The sequence below is a fragment of the Arthroderma uncinatum genome, assembly GCF_011692745.1.
Source record: "Arthroderma uncinatum strain CBS 119779 chromosome Unknown scaffold5, whole genome shotgun sequence".
Lineage (NCBI taxonomy): Eukaryota > Fungi > Ascomycota > Eurotiomycetes > Onygenales > Arthrodermataceae > Arthroderma > Arthroderma uncinatum.
Window position 1 is genome coordinate 1304870 of NW_022983867.1, and position 18495 is coordinate 1323364.

General features: G+C 49.1%; 8 protein-coding genes and 1 non-coding gene across 9 annotated transcripts; 8 read left to right on the forward strand and 1 right to left on the reverse strand.

Moving 5' to 3' along the window:
• Positions 1-11: 11 nt before the first annotated feature.
• Positions 12-86, forward strand: GIQ15_t0040. The gene has a single exon. It is a non-coding gene; the product is annotated as a tRNA-Arg (tRNA).
• A 1805-nt stretch (positions 87-1891) lies between these two features.
• On the forward strand, positions 1892-2713 carry GIQ15_06792 (uncharacterized protein; the record flags this gene model as incomplete). The annotated part of the gene is made up of 1 exon (XM_033554209.1): positions 1892-2713. One exon carries the CDS (start codon positions 1892-1894, stop codon positions 2711-2713), a length of 822 nt encoding a protein of 273 aa, XP_033403724.1.
• A 1500-nt stretch (positions 2714-4213) lies between these two features.
• On the forward strand, positions 4214-4727 carry GIQ15_06793 (uncharacterized protein; the record flags this gene model as incomplete). The annotated part of the gene is made up of 3 exons (XM_033554210.1): positions 4214-4252; positions 4332-4404; positions 4498-4727. The coding sequence occupies 3 exons, from the start codon at positions 4214-4216 to the stop codon at positions 4725-4727; spliced, it is 342 nt and encodes a 113-aa protein (XP_033403725.1).
• An 816-nt stretch (positions 4728-5543) lies between these two features.
• Positions 5544-6236, forward strand: GIQ15_06794 (uncharacterized protein; the record flags this gene model as incomplete). The annotated part of the gene is made up of 2 exons (XM_033554211.1): positions 5544-5636; positions 5706-6236. 2 exons carry the CDS (start codon positions 5544-5546, stop codon positions 6234-6236), a joined length of 624 nt encoding a protein of 207 aa, XP_033403726.1.
• Positions 6237-7187: 951 nt separating this feature from the next.
• On the forward strand, positions 7188-7793 carry GIQ15_06795 (uncharacterized protein; the record flags this gene model as incomplete). The annotated part of the gene is made up of 2 exons (XM_033554212.1): positions 7188-7289; positions 7362-7793. 2 exons carry the CDS (start codon positions 7188-7190, stop codon positions 7791-7793), a joined length of 534 nt encoding a protein of 177 aa, XP_033403727.1.
• Positions 7794-9150: 1357 nt separating this feature from the next.
• GIQ15_06796 (uncharacterized protein) lies at positions 9151-9882 on the forward strand (the record flags this gene model as incomplete). The annotated part of the gene is made up of 3 exons (XM_033554213.1): positions 9151-9222; positions 9302-9354; positions 9432-9882. The coding sequence occupies 3 exons, from the start codon at positions 9151-9153 to the stop codon at positions 9880-9882; spliced, it is 576 nt and encodes a 191-aa protein (XP_033403728.1).
• A 546-nt stretch (positions 9883-10428) lies between these two features.
• On the reverse strand, positions 10429-12882 carry GIQ15_06797 (uncharacterized protein; the record flags this gene model as incomplete). The annotated part of the gene is made up of 1 exon (XM_033554214.1): positions 10429-12882. The coding sequence occupies one exon, from the start codon at positions 12880-12882 to the stop codon at positions 10429-10431; it is 2454 nt and encodes an 817-aa protein (XP_033403729.1).
• Positions 12883-13687: 805 nt separating this feature from the next.
• On the forward strand, positions 13688-15721 carry GIQ15_06798 (uncharacterized protein; the record flags this gene model as incomplete). The annotated part of the gene is made up of 1 exon (XM_033554215.1): positions 13688-15721. One exon carries the CDS (start codon positions 13688-13690, stop codon positions 15719-15721), a length of 2034 nt encoding a protein of 677 aa, XP_033403730.1.
• A 1174-nt stretch (positions 15722-16895) lies between these two features.
• Positions 16896-18484, forward strand: GIQ15_06799 (uncharacterized protein; the record flags this gene model as incomplete). The annotated part of the gene is made up of 4 exons (XM_033554216.1): positions 16896-16975; positions 17053-17296; positions 17391-17558; positions 17612-18484. 4 exons carry the CDS (start codon positions 16896-16898, stop codon positions 18482-18484), a joined length of 1365 nt encoding a protein of 454 aa, XP_033403731.1.
• Positions 18485-18495: the final 11 nt, after the last annotated feature.

Genomic DNA, 18495 nt, shown 5'->3' on the forward strand with positions numbered 1-18495 from the left:
ACATCAAATCAGGCCGACTGGCCCAATTGGTTAAGGCGCCTGACTACGAATCAGGAGATTTGCAGGTTCGAGTCCTGCGTCGGTCAGAATTTCTTTTTTGCTTCCTTCGATATCACACCAAACAATTTATTTTTTCCTTCGTCAGGCTGCAGGGAATTTCATTAAAGCCTAACTTTTTGCTTACTGGTGTGCCAAGCCTAAAGGTTCACTACATTATTAAAGCTGTGATATCATGCATGGTCGCAGCGTCGGCTATATAGATGATAGTAGGCGAACCTTGGTTTAAGGCAGCATTAAAAATTGAGTATGTTTTTTTGTTTTATTTGCCTTCTGTTAGAATATTTGTTATTGTATACATTTTCAGCTCCTGGAAATGCATGACTAAATAATTGGCCACATCTAATCGCTGAATCATGTTGCATAAAACTGATGTATGGAGTAGTGTATCCGGAGAGTCCCCCCATGGTATTTTCGTGGGGAGACTGCTTGACTGTTAACTAGAAAATTAGCCATGGCCGTTTTGCACCCACGGTTGATGCTGGTAGGGGAAGAAGTCTAAGATTCCGATACCACTGAACTAAAACGCAGATGTTAGAACAGACCAGACAGAAATCACAGGGAATCGAGGGTAGCGTCTCACCAGAACTTCATCCGCTATTGAGATTATGCATGAGACTTGGAGGACATGTTAATAATCCCGGTGGCCGCATACTCGTCTCGTATGCAGGCTTACGGTTGCATGGGAAAGGTATGCCTCATATCGTGGCATGGTAACAAGGCGTCTACAACTCAGGGGACGGTAAAGGCCGTAGCGTATTAGGTGTGTGCGGTAAAAGGGCGCCTGTCCAGATGACGGGGGTCCAGAGTCGGCTTGCTACAACCAAACCTTCTTAGCAGCTGCTGCATTCCAGGCGAGTTCGACGTAATATAAGGGAATATCAAAGTGAATGTAAACATCACAGTGAAGATAGGCTGTATAAAGATGGGAGGGAGTGCGTCCTGCTTAATCATCATGTGCGTATCTTGGCGCAACGCTTACATACATAAACTGCAACTTTGACCCCTGAATATACACCCATTGGCCCGAAACTCATATACATTTTTACACAACGGGGAACAATGCCGTGGTTTACTGGCTTGGTTCCATGCATGGTTGGGAAAGACGATGAGAGAGTCCGTGAGCAGGCCAATATCGTAACACAGTTACTCCGTACTCCGTACTCCGAATCGCCGCTGGGTGCTCCGCGGTCCACGGAGCCCGGTGATGGCTCTCGGTGCTTGTTAATTTTGGAGTTGCTCGTGTTGAAGATGCAGGATACCCTTGACTCTAGACTGCTTGCAGTAAATGATGGCCTGTTGATGGCAGAGCGGTGGATCTCTAATTCTAGAATACGAGCTTACGCCCAACCAGACAAACAAAAAGCCGAGGTGGAGCAATGCACCTTTTCTAAGCCCTGAGAACTGCTTCGAAACTTGGTATTCTAATCAGCTGTGAATCTCATATTACGATGCTGCTCTCCCCTGCAGCTCGTACCTGGTTTATTTCTTGTTGATGTTCTACTGCTGCGGCTCTGCTTGAAGGAAAACAACTTTCATCACCAGAGCCATCACCTCCTTTTTCTTTCTTTTATAACCTCACTGAGACGACGAGGTTATTCACGAGGTTATTCAAGTACCTCGGGATAATATCTATTCTTCTCTCAGTTGATTGTGACGCTTTTCTTGCGGTGATGCCATAGTCGACATGGCTTCCCGATTGGCATTTCTATGCCATTTTGTTCTAGGACTCCTCCTATTAATTAGTTCAGCGAATGCGTGGTCATTCGTGTGGCACGATACAGATAATGCGGCTCATGTCGAGACCGGTTCGGGCAGGCATTCCTGCAAAAAGATGAATATGGACCAGGGGAAATTTTACAGTTGGAACCCGAAAGAAACAGGGCGTTATTGTATTAACTTGTTTGCGGACGACAATTGCCAGGACCGCAATGGGTGGTCATGCCCAATCTGGGGACCGCGAAAGCTCGGCCAGCCTTGGGTTAGATCGTTTCTAGTCAACAAAGAAGGCGAGGAGCTTCCAGACCCATCAACAAAGTCAGACAAATCTACATCTATGACTAGCACCAGCTCGAAGAGCGAGTCAATTACAACCAGCAGTTCTACCAGGCCAACATCTACAGGGTCTTCTGCGGAGCCCTCCCCACCCTCTACCACATCTGAGACGACTACTTCATCCACAGGCGAGCCTACAACTGGCTCTACAACTGGCACTACAACTGGCACTTTGATGGAGACGCCCATTAACACGGGGAGACCAACTCGACGGCCAAAGCATCCTCATGCCGCAACGCCTGTATCAGGCGGTGTAATTGCTGGAGCCGTGATTGCATCAATAGCAGGCGTGGGAGGACTTGCATTCTTTGGTTATTTTATATATCGTTTACGCAAAGCGAAGGCAGCAGCTCCAAGTGACTCATCTCCCGATCCATTCGCCCCACGCCCACCGAAGAACGGGTTCCAAGAGCTCGATTCTCTTCCAGCCTCGCCTGTAACAGGACCCCAGCCACATGCGCCAGCTGCCTCGATACCAACCATCCTCGAGGCCGAAAAGGCAGCGGCTGGAGGGTATGGAAATCAGCATCCACCCATGGCTGAGCTACCTGATACTTCCCAAGTTTGGGAAATGGACGCCACTCGACACAAGGAGCAATGAGCGTGATGGCCATGCCGCGCTCTGTATATATTCTTCATTCATTACGCTATTCGACGGAATCCTGGCCGGCCATATAGCACTTTCTCATACACCTGCGAGGTTTGGCGCCCACGCCTTGTACCTACGCCTCCCATAGCATATCCGCTCCACGGTCATCTATTCCATCGCACGCCCTTCCACGTCCCATATTCGACAAAGCGGATGACGACCTCGTTTATTGTAATGAGGGTGGGACAATTACCTATACAAACGACTCACGACACAAGCTTCAGTATCTCTTTTTTGACCATGTTAGATACGCAGTTAGTATCACCTACAGGACTCAAGAACTACCTTCAAATTTCTTGGAGCCACACTTCTCCTTATTTCTCTATGTCTTTCTCTAGGGCTGCCCCCGTTTAACTTCCTTTTTATATTTTATATATTGTAAATATTCCTTTAATCGCTGGAAAAGATCTCACTACCTTTAACTATCCTACTCACGTATCTCGCAAGTCTTAGATACACTGGAGGTAGGATAACTAGCCTCTATTCTCAAAACGCTTTCCCCGTTAGTTTCCTCTGAATAACTCTTCCCCAACCCCAGTCCCTGAACTTATCCCCAGACTTACTCTCTGGCCTAGTCCTTAAATCTGCTTCCTAGAAGGGTATTTTCTATGATTTCTAGGCCATTCCTCATAATTGTAGCCAGAGAACGGACTACTGTTGTCTAATTGGATACTTTGCCATTCTTAAGGTATGAAATAGTATTTATAATTATATGCATGAGCTGGAAACTGCTGGATCGGATTCTGGACTCTAGACCAAAAGAGAAGCAGACACTGCTGGCGGAAATGCCTTTTAATTTGTAGATAAATGTATGGTTGAGGTATTAGGCAGTTTTTGGGTAAATGCAAGACAACCACCCAGGATTTCTGGTCCAGTTACAATGAGATTTCATTGTCATCGATGGACCTCTTTATCCAACTGAAATCAGTAACGTATTTGTTTATTCTTTTCTTTCCTTTAGTTGGAATGACGGAGCGAGACGCATCCTTAAACTTATCCATACAGCTAGGCTTGGATGTCTAAACCGACAATGAATTCAATTCCACGTTGGGCTCGGAACATTGGCTGATATCATCCCGGATGGCCGAATATAGGGAGAGATCACAATACCATGGCCGGAATTCCTATAGTCATATCGTTTAGATACCTAGAAAGCCTGTTTCGAATAAATGTCCCTGTATATGTCGACTGTGTTGCTGAGAGGCAAGTCCCGTGGTTTTAGCCTGTTGTTACCATAGCGATGTTGTGTTATAGAATAATAACACAACTTCTCATGGCAGAAGGTATTTATTCTCCCAATCATCCCCGGGCCTCTTGATATTTGTTCGTTTTCCTAACAAACCAAGTGACCCGTTTCTCCTGTCCAAAGTACCTTGACATTCGTCCCTACCAGGCAACTCGATACAGATTCGCTCAAGGAATCCATCCCTATCTCTACTCAGAAAATACAAGATGGCTAAAATTGTGTGGGATGACGCCGCTGATGCAAAGGTATGCATGAATATGTTCTTGACAAGTTTGGCGTATGGACTCGAGTTTCATTGGTATTAACGGGAATCGTTGGAATCAGCTCTTGTTTGCCATAATTACTACATCCGTCACGAAAATTGATTTCCCTGCCGTTGCGAAAGTGATGGGTAATGGTAAGTCTGACAAGAGGCCTCAAAAACACGGCCTCCCCTCCTATTCCGCTTCTCAGAGGTATTCGCAATTCTAATGTCTAACCTGGAAATTAGAATGCACGACGAATGCCATCCATAAGCGCCTCGCTCGCATTAAGTCCAAGATGACTCCATCGGACGGCGACGTGTCTTCAGCGCCCACAACCCCTATCAAACCCAAGCGTGGCAGGCCCCCCAAGAAATCCGCAGAAGGGGATGAGAGTGGTCTTGACGCGAACGACGACGCTAAGCCTGCCAAAAAAGTCAAGCGCGGAGGCAAGACGATGTCCGAAGATAGTGATTGATTATCCGTCACGCCTCAGCTCTTGGTGAAAAAGAGTGACACCAAGACAACATGGAGACGTTGCCACTCTCCTTTTTTTACATGGTAGCTTCGAGGTCGAGAGATAGAGAAGGGATATACGAGTGTGATTGTAGGAAATGTGTCAAGGTGAAACAGAGTTAAGATTATTCAGAAAATTGCATATCCAGCATTGAGACCTGATTCCATGGAAGTCAAATATCCAAGAGTAGAGCATGTCCCATATATGAATTTCCCAGGAAAAGGAGTCTCCATAGAAGCTGTGTCCTCTGTAATACCATATAAACAAGAAAGATGCACATAGGTATCTATCAAACTTCATTGAAGTCTGGCCTTCTCTGGGAATTCTACGTGTATCAAACAAAATAGAGCCATAGTCAGGCAGGGTATTATCAGTGATGGTATAGAAACACAAAGGGCTATGTTCTTGGTATGTTGAAGATACCTAAGGGGAAGCCTTTCAGCAATATCTAAATTCCAACATCAAAGGAATTATGACAATGCTAGGTCCGTGTCTTGCAGCATACTACACTGCTAGATCATTATTGTTGTCATAGATCTAGAGCTGAAGTAATAGGCAATGGGGTAGAGTGAGCGGGCATATCTACCCTGCATCTCCCTCTCTGGAACTGCACATTTGTTCATCAGGATTCATCAGTGTTCATTTCAACAACCTGCCTACACCAGGAGAGGAACTAACCGCAAGCACACCCAAGAAGAACTTCCAAGTTATTCCAATTCTATCTTGATCCGATTCCTGTTCCTCCCAACATATCCATCCTGACAGCCTTCTGATACCATGGCAACCGTCAAGCGAAGCAAAACCATGCCGGCGGACGGCCAAACAACAAAATTCCTATACACGATTTTGAAGCAGCTGGACTTGAAATCGGTAGGTTAACATAAAATGATCGCTGATTCTGTATTCCGGAAGCAAACAGAGGCTAATCATAGATGCCAGATCGATTGGAACCTGGTTGCATCCCAGCTGGAGATAACCAACGGCCATGCTGCACGGATGCGATTCTCTCGATTTCGACAACACATGGAAGGGAATACAACAACCGCCCGTACACCTCGTGTGAAAAAGCCCAAGGCAGAAACTCCGAAATCCAAGAAGGCAATGTTTGATGAGCCAGCACGCAACATGGAGCGTTCTCCCACAGCAGGGCCCAGTCCAGCCGTCAAACAGGAGCCAGAAGTGAAAGCAGAGCCTGGATTTGGAGTCGGAGTGTCGCCGCAGTATTTCTATCCGCAAGATATGGCATCAGCTATTCCCAGGAGCATGGAGAATACGCTAGTCCATAACCAGTTTTACGATTTCTCGACTGTCTCTCCCGCGGACCTGACGATGCCTTCTTTCACCCCGGAGCCCGTCGTTGGCTACCCGACTCCGCCGTTTGGAGAGAATTGGATACAGGTCAAGACCGAGAGGGCGGACGGTGAAGCTGAGATGCAGGATCTTTACATCAAGTCAGAACCAAATCTGTGAGTGTCTTGGAGTTCTAGGTGGATGTCACGTGGATGTTGGTTTAAAAAGGGGATTTTCTTCTGCCCCTTCAACTTTTGTAACTTCACATCTCTGGAGTCTCTGTGTGCTTTTTCAAAGAAGGATGCCAGACACTTTGTATCTGTTTTATTTTTGTCAAAATGCAAGGAAACTGGACTTTTACCACTATATCTTATATCTACACGTCGTTTCCTTGAAGTTCTCAACCTTCAAGATAGCTGAATATGCAAAGTAAGCTTGGCCATTACTTTATCTTGATATGCTCTTTGGATAATAATACTATGATACCATAATTTGGGGCATTCTCTAGTTAATAGAGAGTCACAAACACATTGCTGGGTTGATAATGGTTTATAGAACACTGCCTTTAGTGTTCTAGGACTAATATCTGACATGACGCTGGCTTTGCCCTCTGGCCACACCCCCTATCGCGCTACATCTTTGAGTGCTATCTTGCCTCACGCAGCTCTTAGTAGCTGTTTGGCGTCAACGCTTCTTACAGATAGTCAATGAATGTGAGGTCTTAACTACCTCCAGGTTGTCCATATGGCTGTCTTGATCTGAAAGTATTTTGGCCCAGATACTGCTTGGTTCAAGAGACAATCGGCCTCATAATCTCGACAGATACCAGGTATCGCCTCGCCTGTGTCCTCATCACCGCTATATGAACCGAACTCGGCTACGGCTTGGTCACACGGAACACATTCTATGCTTGCCCTAGGATAAGTTCCGCCTCGATCTTTGCTCAGAGATTTTACTATAAAACCCACATTCTCCCCTCTTTCCTCCTCCTCCTCTTTTCTCACCCACATCATCAGCACATTCCTCTTTTCGCTAGGACATCACTGCAAACGTCATTTTACTTGCTTCTTCATCTACATCTCAAGACCCAGCAAACTTTCCCCTTACTTCTGAACATCCAGTCTCGAAACCATGGCTGATACGAACGAGAACTCCGGTGAGAATTCCGGCAAGCAAATGACTGATATCGCCTTCATGGCTGAATGCTTCAAGCACCTTAATGGGCCGTTCAATGTAAGTTGGTCATAGAGATATCCTTACAACCCTCAACCATTTTAACCATAGCGGCTAATCATATTATTCTAGGTGGACCTGGCTGCCGTTGCTGAGGGCTTGGGCTATAAAAATCACAACTCAGTGGGAAACCGCTTACGTGCAATCAAGAAGAAATGGGGTATTGGTGCTGCCGATGGTGCCGAAGCTGGTGCAGACGGTGCCACCCCGGCCGCTCCCAAGACTCCTCGCAAGGGGCCCAAAGCAGCTCGTGGACCATTGAAGGCCAAAGCAGAAGGCGATGAGGAAGAAGCCAAGCCTAGCGGCAGCCCTGCAAAGCGTGGTAGGAAGCCTGCTGCCAACGGCGGCGGTCGCAAGCGTAAAACTGCCGCTGCTTCCAACGAGAAAGAGAATGTGGATCCCAAAGAAGATGAGGCAGAGGTCCCTAAGACTGAGCCTAAGACCGAACCCAAGGCTGAAGATGAAGGGGTTTCGAAGGATGCTACGGATGAGAATGTTGCTTAGATGATACTGCATTGCCAGCCAGGTAATATTCCCCCTTTCCAAATCATTTCCATGCTGGGCCCGAAGTCGGTATCTAACTTATACTAGGGGCTGCTTACGAAAATCTTTTCGACTTATCCCTTTGCCCACATAATCGCAATGCGAGTTTTCCATGCACAAATATCTCCAATTTCCTTCACCCATTTTTTTTTTCATTACTTTTCCATTAAAGGCAACTTTCTCACGGAGATTGTTAATACCCTTCTGCTCTCGAACGAGGCGGCTCTACTCCTGAGATTTCTCCTTTCCTGCTCCACCTTCGAGTTTCTTTTGTGCCTCTGCTGCTTTCAAGTTTCAGGCCCAGAGATGACGGGATTTTGATAGTAGCCATGGTCTCAAATATGTACTTGCTTTACTGGGTTTGAGGCCATTATTTCAGGCTAGAGAAGACAGGTTGGATCCGATGTAATACACCAATAGCAAATCCATGGAGCTTTAAATATTCTCAAACCACATATTACTTTTCTACTTTGTTATAACGGGGGATGAGTTCGCTTGGTGGCAAGGTAAGAGTTGAAGCAATGACTATTCCATAGTGTACTGAGGGAGTCGTCTTCTATAGCCATCCTCCTGGGCCATAAGATAGAGAGTGGGCAGGTTCATACACCTTTGGCCCCATTGAGCAAGTACTCTACGGAAGATATAAGGGTATCTCACTTGTTGTTTTGTAACGCGTCTCTATTATGAGCGCCTTATGAGCCTTAGCGCGCTTCATTGTTTTCACAACTATAAAATGCCCTCCTTTCTCTTCTTTCTTCCCTTTCTGGACATCAGATTCTCTTGCTCATTACTGACATCTAGCATCCTCATCCTCCTGCTATTAAGCATTCAGCCATCAAAAAGCAAGGTTGGTTGTCCTTTTCTTTTCACTGAAGCTGTTTAAACAACTAGCACCCTTGCTCTATATCACCAGCATTAGGAAACCAGATGAATTGCACACCCTACTAGCTTTTTCTGATTTGTGTTTCTGACTGTGCTGTTCTATCTCATTAACCATAGCATACTGCTTGAGTTCTGGACAGCAAGTGAGTGCAGCTGCCTTGATTCTGCTTGAGATTAAGTGAGGGTTCAGATAGTTGGTTATAGACATCTTGTTCCTCACTTCCATATCATCCCCTTCCACCCTCTTATATCTCCCTCCTGGTTTCTCAGCTTTAAGGCAAGTTTCATTCCTTCTACCTTCACTCAACTACTTGTCTCTCAAGCATCTTGAACTCTCAGCACCAATCATCATCTTCTCTCATGATCATTGGCACCCAACAGCCTGCTGATACTGGCCTGCAGTAAAACAAACAGAACTGAGAGTTAACTTGTCAAAATGTCGCGAGTCACTCCTGAAGAGACGTGCATCTTCTTGATCAAATGTATCAAGCATTCGAACAGTGGGAAGGTACGTATATACTCCACATGGCTGGTATATCCAGCGATATATCTCCTCCATGTATGTCCCGGGCTAATGGTGTATAAAGGTTGACTTCGGAGCGGTTGCCGAGGAATGTGGTATCGTTACCAAAGGAGCAGCGTGAGTTGGACCTCGATTGATACCAATTTGATCCAACTTATTGGATTGCACATGCTGACACATGAGTCAACTCATAGTGCAAAGCGTTACGAACGCATCTTGAAGGGAAATGGTGTCCACCCATCATCCAACGATGGCGGAGATGAGGACGGTGCACCAGGATCTCCAGCCCAGACCCCCAAGAAAGCCGGAGCGGGAGCAAAGCCCAAAACCCCTCGCAAGACTCCCACCAAGCCCAAGGCTGCTGGAGTGGCAAAGACTCCTACCAAGCGCAAGCCCAAGGCGGCGAACAGCGGTAGTCCCACCAAGAAGTACAAGTCCGAAGCAAAGATTTTGGACTCTGATGCGTCTGACAAGGCTGAAGGCGAAGAAGCGGACAATAAATCTCCATTGCGTACTTCCAACGATCCGTTCTTGGCCCAAGCCCCAGCGGACGGTAACGAAGAGGCCATGTTCGAGCTATTCTGCAACACCGGTGCGAAGATCGAAGGGAAAAATGGGGCCGAAATGGAAGCTGATATCGCGTAGGGCGAGTTCTGCATTTGCGCTTGTGTGTCCCTATTAGATGGGATGGTATTAGATGGGATGGTATTGGATGGGATGGCGATGAATCCAAGTGCTGCAGATGGCTATGTCCAATCTGAGAGCTCTTTGGAGGTGCAAACAGTATGAAGATGGACATTCAAGTTTCTTTTTTTGTCTTGCAGATATCCTGTCTTTTTTAACGGTTGCCATTGACATGAGCCATGATGATCGATATAGTCAATAGCTCTGGGAGATACTTAGTTTAGGGAAGCAACAAGGATATATCTCAATTTTGACGGAGATCCAATCAGAGAGTAGATAATGGAAAGGCACCAGTAAATGATTCTGGCGCAAGTAGGATGGAAATTTGGAATTAAATAATAGTAATACAAAGCTTTAGAGATGTAAACTGGGGTATATAGAGCTCCAAAATCCAAAACCGAAAATTCAAAATATGTCAGAACTGGGTATCGGGTCTTCAAAGGTTAAACGGAAATAAAGCAAAAAGTAAATAAAGTAAAAATAAGAAGAAAATGGGCATAATCAAGTTCAGATATCGGTCATGACAGCTTCAAGGATATGTTTCTTATATTTCAAAAGGGCAGCGTCTTTCTTTTTGGTCTGTTGCCGTAGAAGCAAGTATCGCTGTTTCCAGTCCCTGTCAGTCATGCCAAATTCTAAACTGTCTTCATCGTCAGATATACCGTCCTCGCCGCCAACGGTTGTGCGTTGCTCCCCATGCCTGTAATGGCTATATTGAGCTGTACTGTCTTCATCCAGCGTCATCTGCGAAGGAGCGCTACCTCGAATAGACACCTGGGACTTGGCGCCAGGAGTAGGAGAAAAGTCGTAAGAAAGTGTATAACTAATAGAAAACGGGGGTCGTGAGATATTGTGGGCAGGGTCATCTGGCGGGCAATGTACGCGGATTCGATCGTCAGGTGTGCCAGGTTCGAATTTGATCTTCATTTGGTCTGGGGCCTTACAGGCTAGGCCAAGTTTATGGCCAAGCCCGAGGGAGAAGGCACAGTAGCTGGCGACTACAGTTAGTGAAGTGTCAGGATGGCATTGTGATCTGACTTGTTGGAGGGTTGAGTGGGCAATGGCCCGAGATTCAGCGGCGCTAAGAGGCGTTGTTCTTCCAAATAGAGTTGCCCCTTGTATCTCGCGTGATAGAGCTTCGTCGACTTGTTCAAGCGTAAGGCCGAAGGAGGCAGACGCTTCGTTTGCATTTGGGCCGATTTCCCCGGTAGGGTTACGCGTTGAATCTGCGTTACCGGCCGAACCATTCTGGCCATTGACTAACAATAAAGGCGGAGTTGCAAGGCGAATCGGTGTCCCTGCGGATTTTGGGACTTGGAGATGTAATTTGGTAGGTCTTGAGGGGGCATAGTTCCGAGGCGGTTGGGCTACATTGGCTGCTGCCGCCTCATTACTGATAGGTGGCCCTAAATGTGGAGCGCTGATAGGTAAAGGGCCGTTGGGATGAATGTCAGGGTTAATGATAACATTTGTTGAAAGCGATGAAGGTGGACCATCGACACCTGCTCCCTGCAATGGGCGACCTCTAGCCTTTCCAGCGGAAGGATTATTTCCCAGCCAAGCTGAAGAAACAGTTGGTCGCACTCGCCGTTTGCCATTCACTCTCTCTGCAGATGATGGCGTAGTAGCAGACTGCGGCTCGTTTGAGAATAAGGCATCAAGTTCACGATGGCGCGGAGTAACTGCGGACTGTGGATATTGGAATGGCGGAGATCTATGGATGGGGAAACTCCACCGTGAATTGGCCTGGCTGTCTATAGGCCGCTCTGGCGTTGCCATGCGATTAGGAGTTCCTGAGCCGCCCAGCTGTGTCGTTGGGCCTGCCGACCAACCGACAGAGTGGTGTTCGGCGGAATCAGGATATGCGCTCCAGGGCATTGAACTTTGGGGTATCTCGTCAGTAGGGTAACTTCCCTCAACTGCAGAGTTTGGAGTATATAAACGGGATCTCTTTTGCTGTTTGGGTTCAACGCCAACCTCATCGACCCTTTTGCGGCCTCGTTTGGGCTTCCACTCCGGCACAAGGGCTCGTAAGGCTAGGTCTTCCTCTCTGGGTACGCCATCACGGCACTCTTCCTCCTGTTCGGTTAGTGAGTGCACCTTCGTGTAATATGGATGTTGGTGTCCTAAGCAGAATTCAAAAAAGGCATCTATATGCATGGCACGCATCCAGCGCTGGAAGAAGGTCAGGATCAAGATAGCAACAACACAGAGACGACAACGACAACAATAACGGGAACGGAATGCCAGTCTAACCTTTAGGCGCACGGCATATTGTTGAACCTTTTGCGTGCTCTGCTTCTTCTCCACAGACGGCGGTTCTACACCAAGTTCTATGGCCAGCTGGATCCAGGTCCTCAATTCCTTGCGATCAAGCTTCTGTATCAACTCCCAGAGCGTGTAGGTGCTAAAGTTCTTCCCTTCACTGCGAGGTGGTGACCTAAACATGCGTCGAAGCTCTGTCGTGTTCGTGGAACTGGGTATACTCGGGTTGCAATACATGATAAATTCGACAAACGCATCGTCAATACTCGCATCCGTGATATCGTGTGAGGGGAGAGATCGTGATTCGACGGAGGAGAGACGCTCGTTCTGGCGTTCCTGGGACAGGACAGACACCGGAGGGGACATGGACACGGCCGATGGCGAGCGTCGGGATAAGATAGCAGACCGGGGATCTCTGGGAGACGGTTGAAGGCCGCTCGGTGCAACGTCGCGGTTCATCTGCGACATGGCATACCTCCCACTGCCACCGTTATGCGCGCTGCTGGTGCTGGTGCTGTTTCCTAGCGGGGGGCTATGGTTGTTGCTGGTCTGCGGTATTACCTGCTGGTGCTGGTGCTGCTGTGGCTCTGGGGTGTCGGGATATTTAGTAAACGGCTGCTCGTGCTCGAGATTGTTAGATGACTGCGGCCGTCTATGGGGCCCGTCCTCAGCTCCTAGCTTGGGGAGCCCGTCCATACTGGCTCGTCTTCAGCCTTGTGCAAGCGAATTGCATTTCCTTGGGGGGAAGCTGGGGTGTCGGGTATGCGCATTCACGAGGTACCGCCGGCGGAACGGGAGGCTGCCATATGGCGATTCGAGAGCCAATTCGCGGTCGTATACGGAGAGCCGGTGCTGGGCCGTCCTCGCGAGCGTTGTCTATACGGCGAAGCTCCCAGCATCCCACGTTAATCGGGGCAAGTTGGAGCTGTTTCACCTTTTGGCGTCAAAAGGTCGCGAGATATAAATAGCAACAATCTCCATGCTAAGACAAATTAATTTATGCACGGTCATCAAATAGCAGGTGTCATGTGATGATGCTTGCTTTTGCCCCCACATGCATAGCACTTATTCACCGTTTGCTTGAGCGTCTCTATGTATGGAATAATATATATGATATAGAGAGAGTAGAGTATAGAGCGGAGTGGGAGTTGAGTTAAGGGTGAAGGTATATAATGTTAAATGCTGACATAAGATCTTATCTATCGGATCAACTATCTTCCGAACCTTAAATCGATCGCGGTCACGGGATCAAGATCTCTTCCCGATTTGGCGATTTGACGGAACGTCCAGTGAAGAAACTATCAACATTCACGTCTGTAATACTGTCAATGGGAGAACGGGGTGAAGATGTCCTGATATCACTGGTTGATTTACGTTAATTCCCCTTGTTCTGTATATCACTGCGGTATATCACTGCGGTTTGGCCCTTTATCCGTCTGCAGCCTGCTCGCCCACCTCACTTATCTCTTACTGTCAACGATGCGCCTGTCCCTGCCGCAGTATGGCTCCAAGTCTTCGCCCTTTACCCGCCAACCCCCCGAGACACTCGAGTCGTCCGCTGCGCTTGACCAGTGCTCGAGTGAAGACTTACCGTGAAGACAGCTCAGACTCGGATGAGGTTTACGGCTCAGATGGCTCCCCCGCAGCCGTTCGCCGCCGGCCGTTGATATACCCTGAGCTCCGCCCTTCTGAAGAACCTCAGCCCGAACAAACCTCGCCGCAGAGCAGCAAACCGCTGGCCGCACGCATAACAAGGTCGTCCTCGAACCGCAAGAAGCGAGCTCTCTTCGTTCAAGCTTCTCGCAAGGCCCTTACGACCTCCCCCAAACAGCTCAAGCCGGAAGGCGACGCTGACCTTGAGATGATACCGCTTATTGACTCAGGCAACATCCCTCCATGGCAGACCCTTCCTTATCATGTTCTCTTCGGTATCTTCCTGGGTGCCGCGCCCATGGGGGAGGGGACTAATACCGCCGAGACATGGAAATCGGTAAGGTGGCTACTGGCAGTTAGTCGACTTTGTAGATCCTTTTTCGAGCCGGCCGTTGCGGCGCTGTATTATTCTCCGCCCACGTTCTCCCTTGCTCGGCTGGAAGGCATGGGAGCATTGTTGACCTTGGATCAAAGCAAGCTGGCGACCAACTATCGCAACAAGGTAAAGTGTCTGGATGTCCATGGCGATACAAGCAATGTGGACGGCCCATCCCTACGTAGGCTTCTATATGTTACGCCGCAGCTGAAGCATCTCCGAATCCGCGATCCCAGCGATACCCCTAGGAAGCTGTCGAAGCCGTTTCTGTTCTCGTTTCTGGAGAACTGGTTTGACTGGATGCCAGCAGAACACATCCAGCTTCATAGCTGGGAATGGAGTGCTAGAGTGCAGTTGTCGAGATTGAAAGACTTTCATCTCCATCCCATGTTCCAGCTGCTCAGGGCGCTGCGATTTTATAAACTCTGGCCGTATGAGCCACCGGAGACACAGCGGTCTCTGGACGGCGAAAGGCAGCCATCTCCGGCTCAACATCTAGCCTCATCGCTTGCAGCTCTCCCAAACCTTTCCGTATTGGAGTTTAGCAAATGCGTGCTACCCGTTGATTTTCTTTTCATGTTGCCGGTCGACTTGAGGGTGCTATCTCTAGACCAATGCGAAGGCGTGGACTCGGAGAGCCTGGCGAGTTTCTTGCTCGAGCATGGGCGGAAGCTGGAGGTTCTCAACCTGGCTCACAATAAGGAGATTGACATGTCCTTCACTGTGGGACTGCGAGCATCCTGCCCTCTCCTGCGCGTTTTCAGGATGGATCTAAATTTTAGCTCTGGCTACACGCTTGCTCATGATGTCGAACCGCACTTTGAGCTCCTCCTTCACCCCGGCCAAGTGCCGACCTGGCCGACTAACCTGGAAACTCTCGAGCTCGAGCGTCTGCGTAAATGGGACATCACCACCGCAGAAGCCGTGTTCAAGTCGCTGATAGAAGCCGCTCCGCGTCTGAAATATCTACGCACGCTCACCCTTACCGCGATTCTGAAGACTGACTGGCGGGATCGTGCTCAGTTCCGAGAGGAGTGGGTTCGAACTCTGGAGCGAACGTTTCTGAGAAGGTCTGCGCTTCCGAGCAGTGTTTCTAACGGGAGCTCGAAGCCGCCAGTGCAGGAGCGTACGCCGTCACCTAGAGCAGCGGCGTCGGACTCTTCTCGTCTTGCCCAAGATGGCGCCACGGAAGACAAGGTGCCGAAGAGAAAGAGTCGACGTCTGGCGGAGCGCAGGTCGCCCAAGGACAGTGACGATAGCGAACGGTCCAGCGATCACGGAACGCCGTCAGGCTATTTATCGAGCCGAAACACGATGGCCTCTCCAACCCGGGAGCAGCAACATCCTGGCGCCACCGAGCAAGGCATGTGCAACGTGGTCAAGATCCGGATCGACAACCTGCGGCCTGCAGACACTATCCTGCCAGCAGAGAACCTCAGCGACCATGAAATCAGCGGAGACGACGACTGGGATGGAGACGACTTTGACATTAACGACGCATGGTGAACGATCGATAATAATAATAAGAAACAGAGGTCCCAGACTGATTTTTGTGGAGTGAAAACTTTGGGGTTTTGTATTCTTTATTCCATTTCTTTATCATACTTAGCTGCATTGGGGGTTATCAAAACGGAGGGTGTCTACTGGGAGTCTACGGCGTACTTTCGGGGACTTAAAGGGGCATATGCATACTGGGGAAGCAAACAAGTGCTCAGGGACCTTGTGCGGAGTTATAGGCTATATTAATACCATATTACTTAGCTCTAGCTGGGCACGAGACGGACTGCCGCATGCCCTGGCCTCCCTTGCAGGCCGATATGCGAAACTCGAAACTCTGCTAGCAAACGCTCCCTGGCTTGTATACGGAGTATAGGGGTAGTCCATGGTTGCCAGACCAAGATACGGCGTACGTATGTAGATTCCCATGCCCAAGTCTCGCCGTTGGGCATCAAGGGCGAGCCGCAGCCCAGAACACAGTCGCCCATGCAACCACCCATCCTTACCAGTTCATACCTGACCTTAGTTAGGCACGAGAGAAAAAGAAAAGAAGAAAAAGAAGAAAAAGAGAAAAAGAGGAAGAGGAAAAGAGGAAAAAGTGCGAGGGGGAGGGTGTATTTTATCCGTACGGGCGATACGCCGTGCATCCCAACCACCAAAAATACAACCACCACAACCTCCTACATCCTTGCTCCCTTTGCACTTCTCCTGTTCTTCTTCTTCTTCTGCTTCTTGCTTCTTCCTTTGCTTCTCGCTCTCCAGTTGGCTCGTTGCATTGTACAGTAAGGGGGAACCAGACATCTCCGCCTGATAGACCAGATTTCCCTGCTCTGCGTTTTCTTATCACATCGACATATACCGATCTACGACTAATCACATCACCATGCAAACTCAATAGCAGCCGTCTCTCCTCCTCTCCGCGCTCGTTTTTATTCTTAATATCATCTCTCTCGCGCGGTTGGGCTTCTTTGCTATCGACTACTGGGCTAGTCTGGCTTTTGTGTGGCTGATAATCCTGGAACGACGGATATATAGCTACCTCTATTCGTTATACTATATTTAATACCCTCTTCCCACTCCGAGGTTTGGCCGTTTGTTGCTGGTTCGACATCGGCGATTAGATATACGTGCTGTCGCCCGGTCTGATCATACAGACAAGCTACGGCTCTCAGCAGCAGGCACCATGAGCCCGCAGGCGTCGAGGGTGATGAGCCCGGATGCCGCTGGGCCGTCGTCGTCACCGCCAGTCCTCCCCGAGGGATGGTATGTATCTCTCATCTATTCCTTTATCTATCTCTTCATTTATATCTTCATGTCGCCGTATATATTGACCCGTATAGGCTTGCCCAGTGGGACGGACGCCAGCAACGATGGTATTATGTCCAGCCGGTAACCAGGAAATCCCAATGGGAGATCCCAACTGAACCCTTCATCGCTTCGACTTCATCGACCCCCCATTCGGCCGCCAGTCCTGGGCCGTATCCCTCGCCTCACACCATGAGTTCCACTTCGCCCGAATCCGAAGCCACAAGGGAATTGATGGAGGTCAGGAATGGGAAGTGGGGTGGGAACGGCAACTTCGCGGTACGTGGGAACGATTTCTTTATCTTCTAGGGTCTGTCTGGTTACTCGGGATGACGGGGCTGATCCGTTTCCATTCTTTTTTTGTTCGTCACAGGCTACACAGCAGCTCTCGCCTCAGAGCACTTCTCCGAGGTCACAAAGAACGCCGGTTGCTGGCGATGTCACTCAACACTCACGTTCCTCGGCGCAGAATACACCGGTTCACGCCATACCTGATCTCTCTGCCATGGCCAGTCAGGACGAAATGATGACCCATAATAGCGTATGTTCAGTCACCTTGTTCTTCTGAGACCTTTCTAGCTGACAGCTTCAAAGCCAAGCCATTCACGGGTTGGTAGCAATACACCCCAACAGCCCATATCTCTACCTAGCCAGGTACAAGGGTTCCATACCACCTCGGGCTCACCTTCCAACCAACTACAGCAACAATTCCCCCCTCAACCCCAGTCCTATAATGAAAACCCCGTCCAAGGCGGTGGTGTCCCCATGGGACAACATGGAAACGGTATGCCCATGAATCCAAGTCCACAAGGCCAGTTTTATGGAGGCCAGATGCACGATCCCAACGCTCGCTCATTTGGCGGCCCGCCACAGCAAGGAGATCCACGTTTTGCAAACCAGCCCATCCCAGTGACTCCCGGAAAATTCCCCCCTCGTGTCTCTCCAAGCCAGAGCCATAGAAGCCAGGAACACGGAATCACCCTTCTCAACCAGGACCCTAATGCTCCTCCGGTCTTCCCCGTGTCTCACCGTGAAGCACAGAGGAAAAGACAGACGGAGAGACAGCAAGAGTCGTATGCAAAGTATCAGGCAGGCCCGGCAGGCCAGCCCTACCCCCCCAGGGGCCCTCCCACAGGAAACTATGACCACAGGTATAGAGAGCCAGAAAGCCTGCCAAGGAATCTTCCACCACCACCAGCCGGATTCGGCCCAAACCCGATATATGACTCTCATATGGATCAGGGTAGGCCTGTATATCAGGACCCTATCCAAGGGCCTCCCGGTGGCCAGTTTGGAATCCCAAGGCAGCATAGTAACCCTGGAAACGGGTCGTCATGGCAGCAGTCGCAGCAACAATATGGTGGATATCAATCCGGCATGCCTCCACGTAATGACTACATACCACCTCAGCAGCAGCAGCATTACGGCGGCGATGTCGGAGGATACTCTGGCAATTGGGGGAGGTAACTCTCAAACGG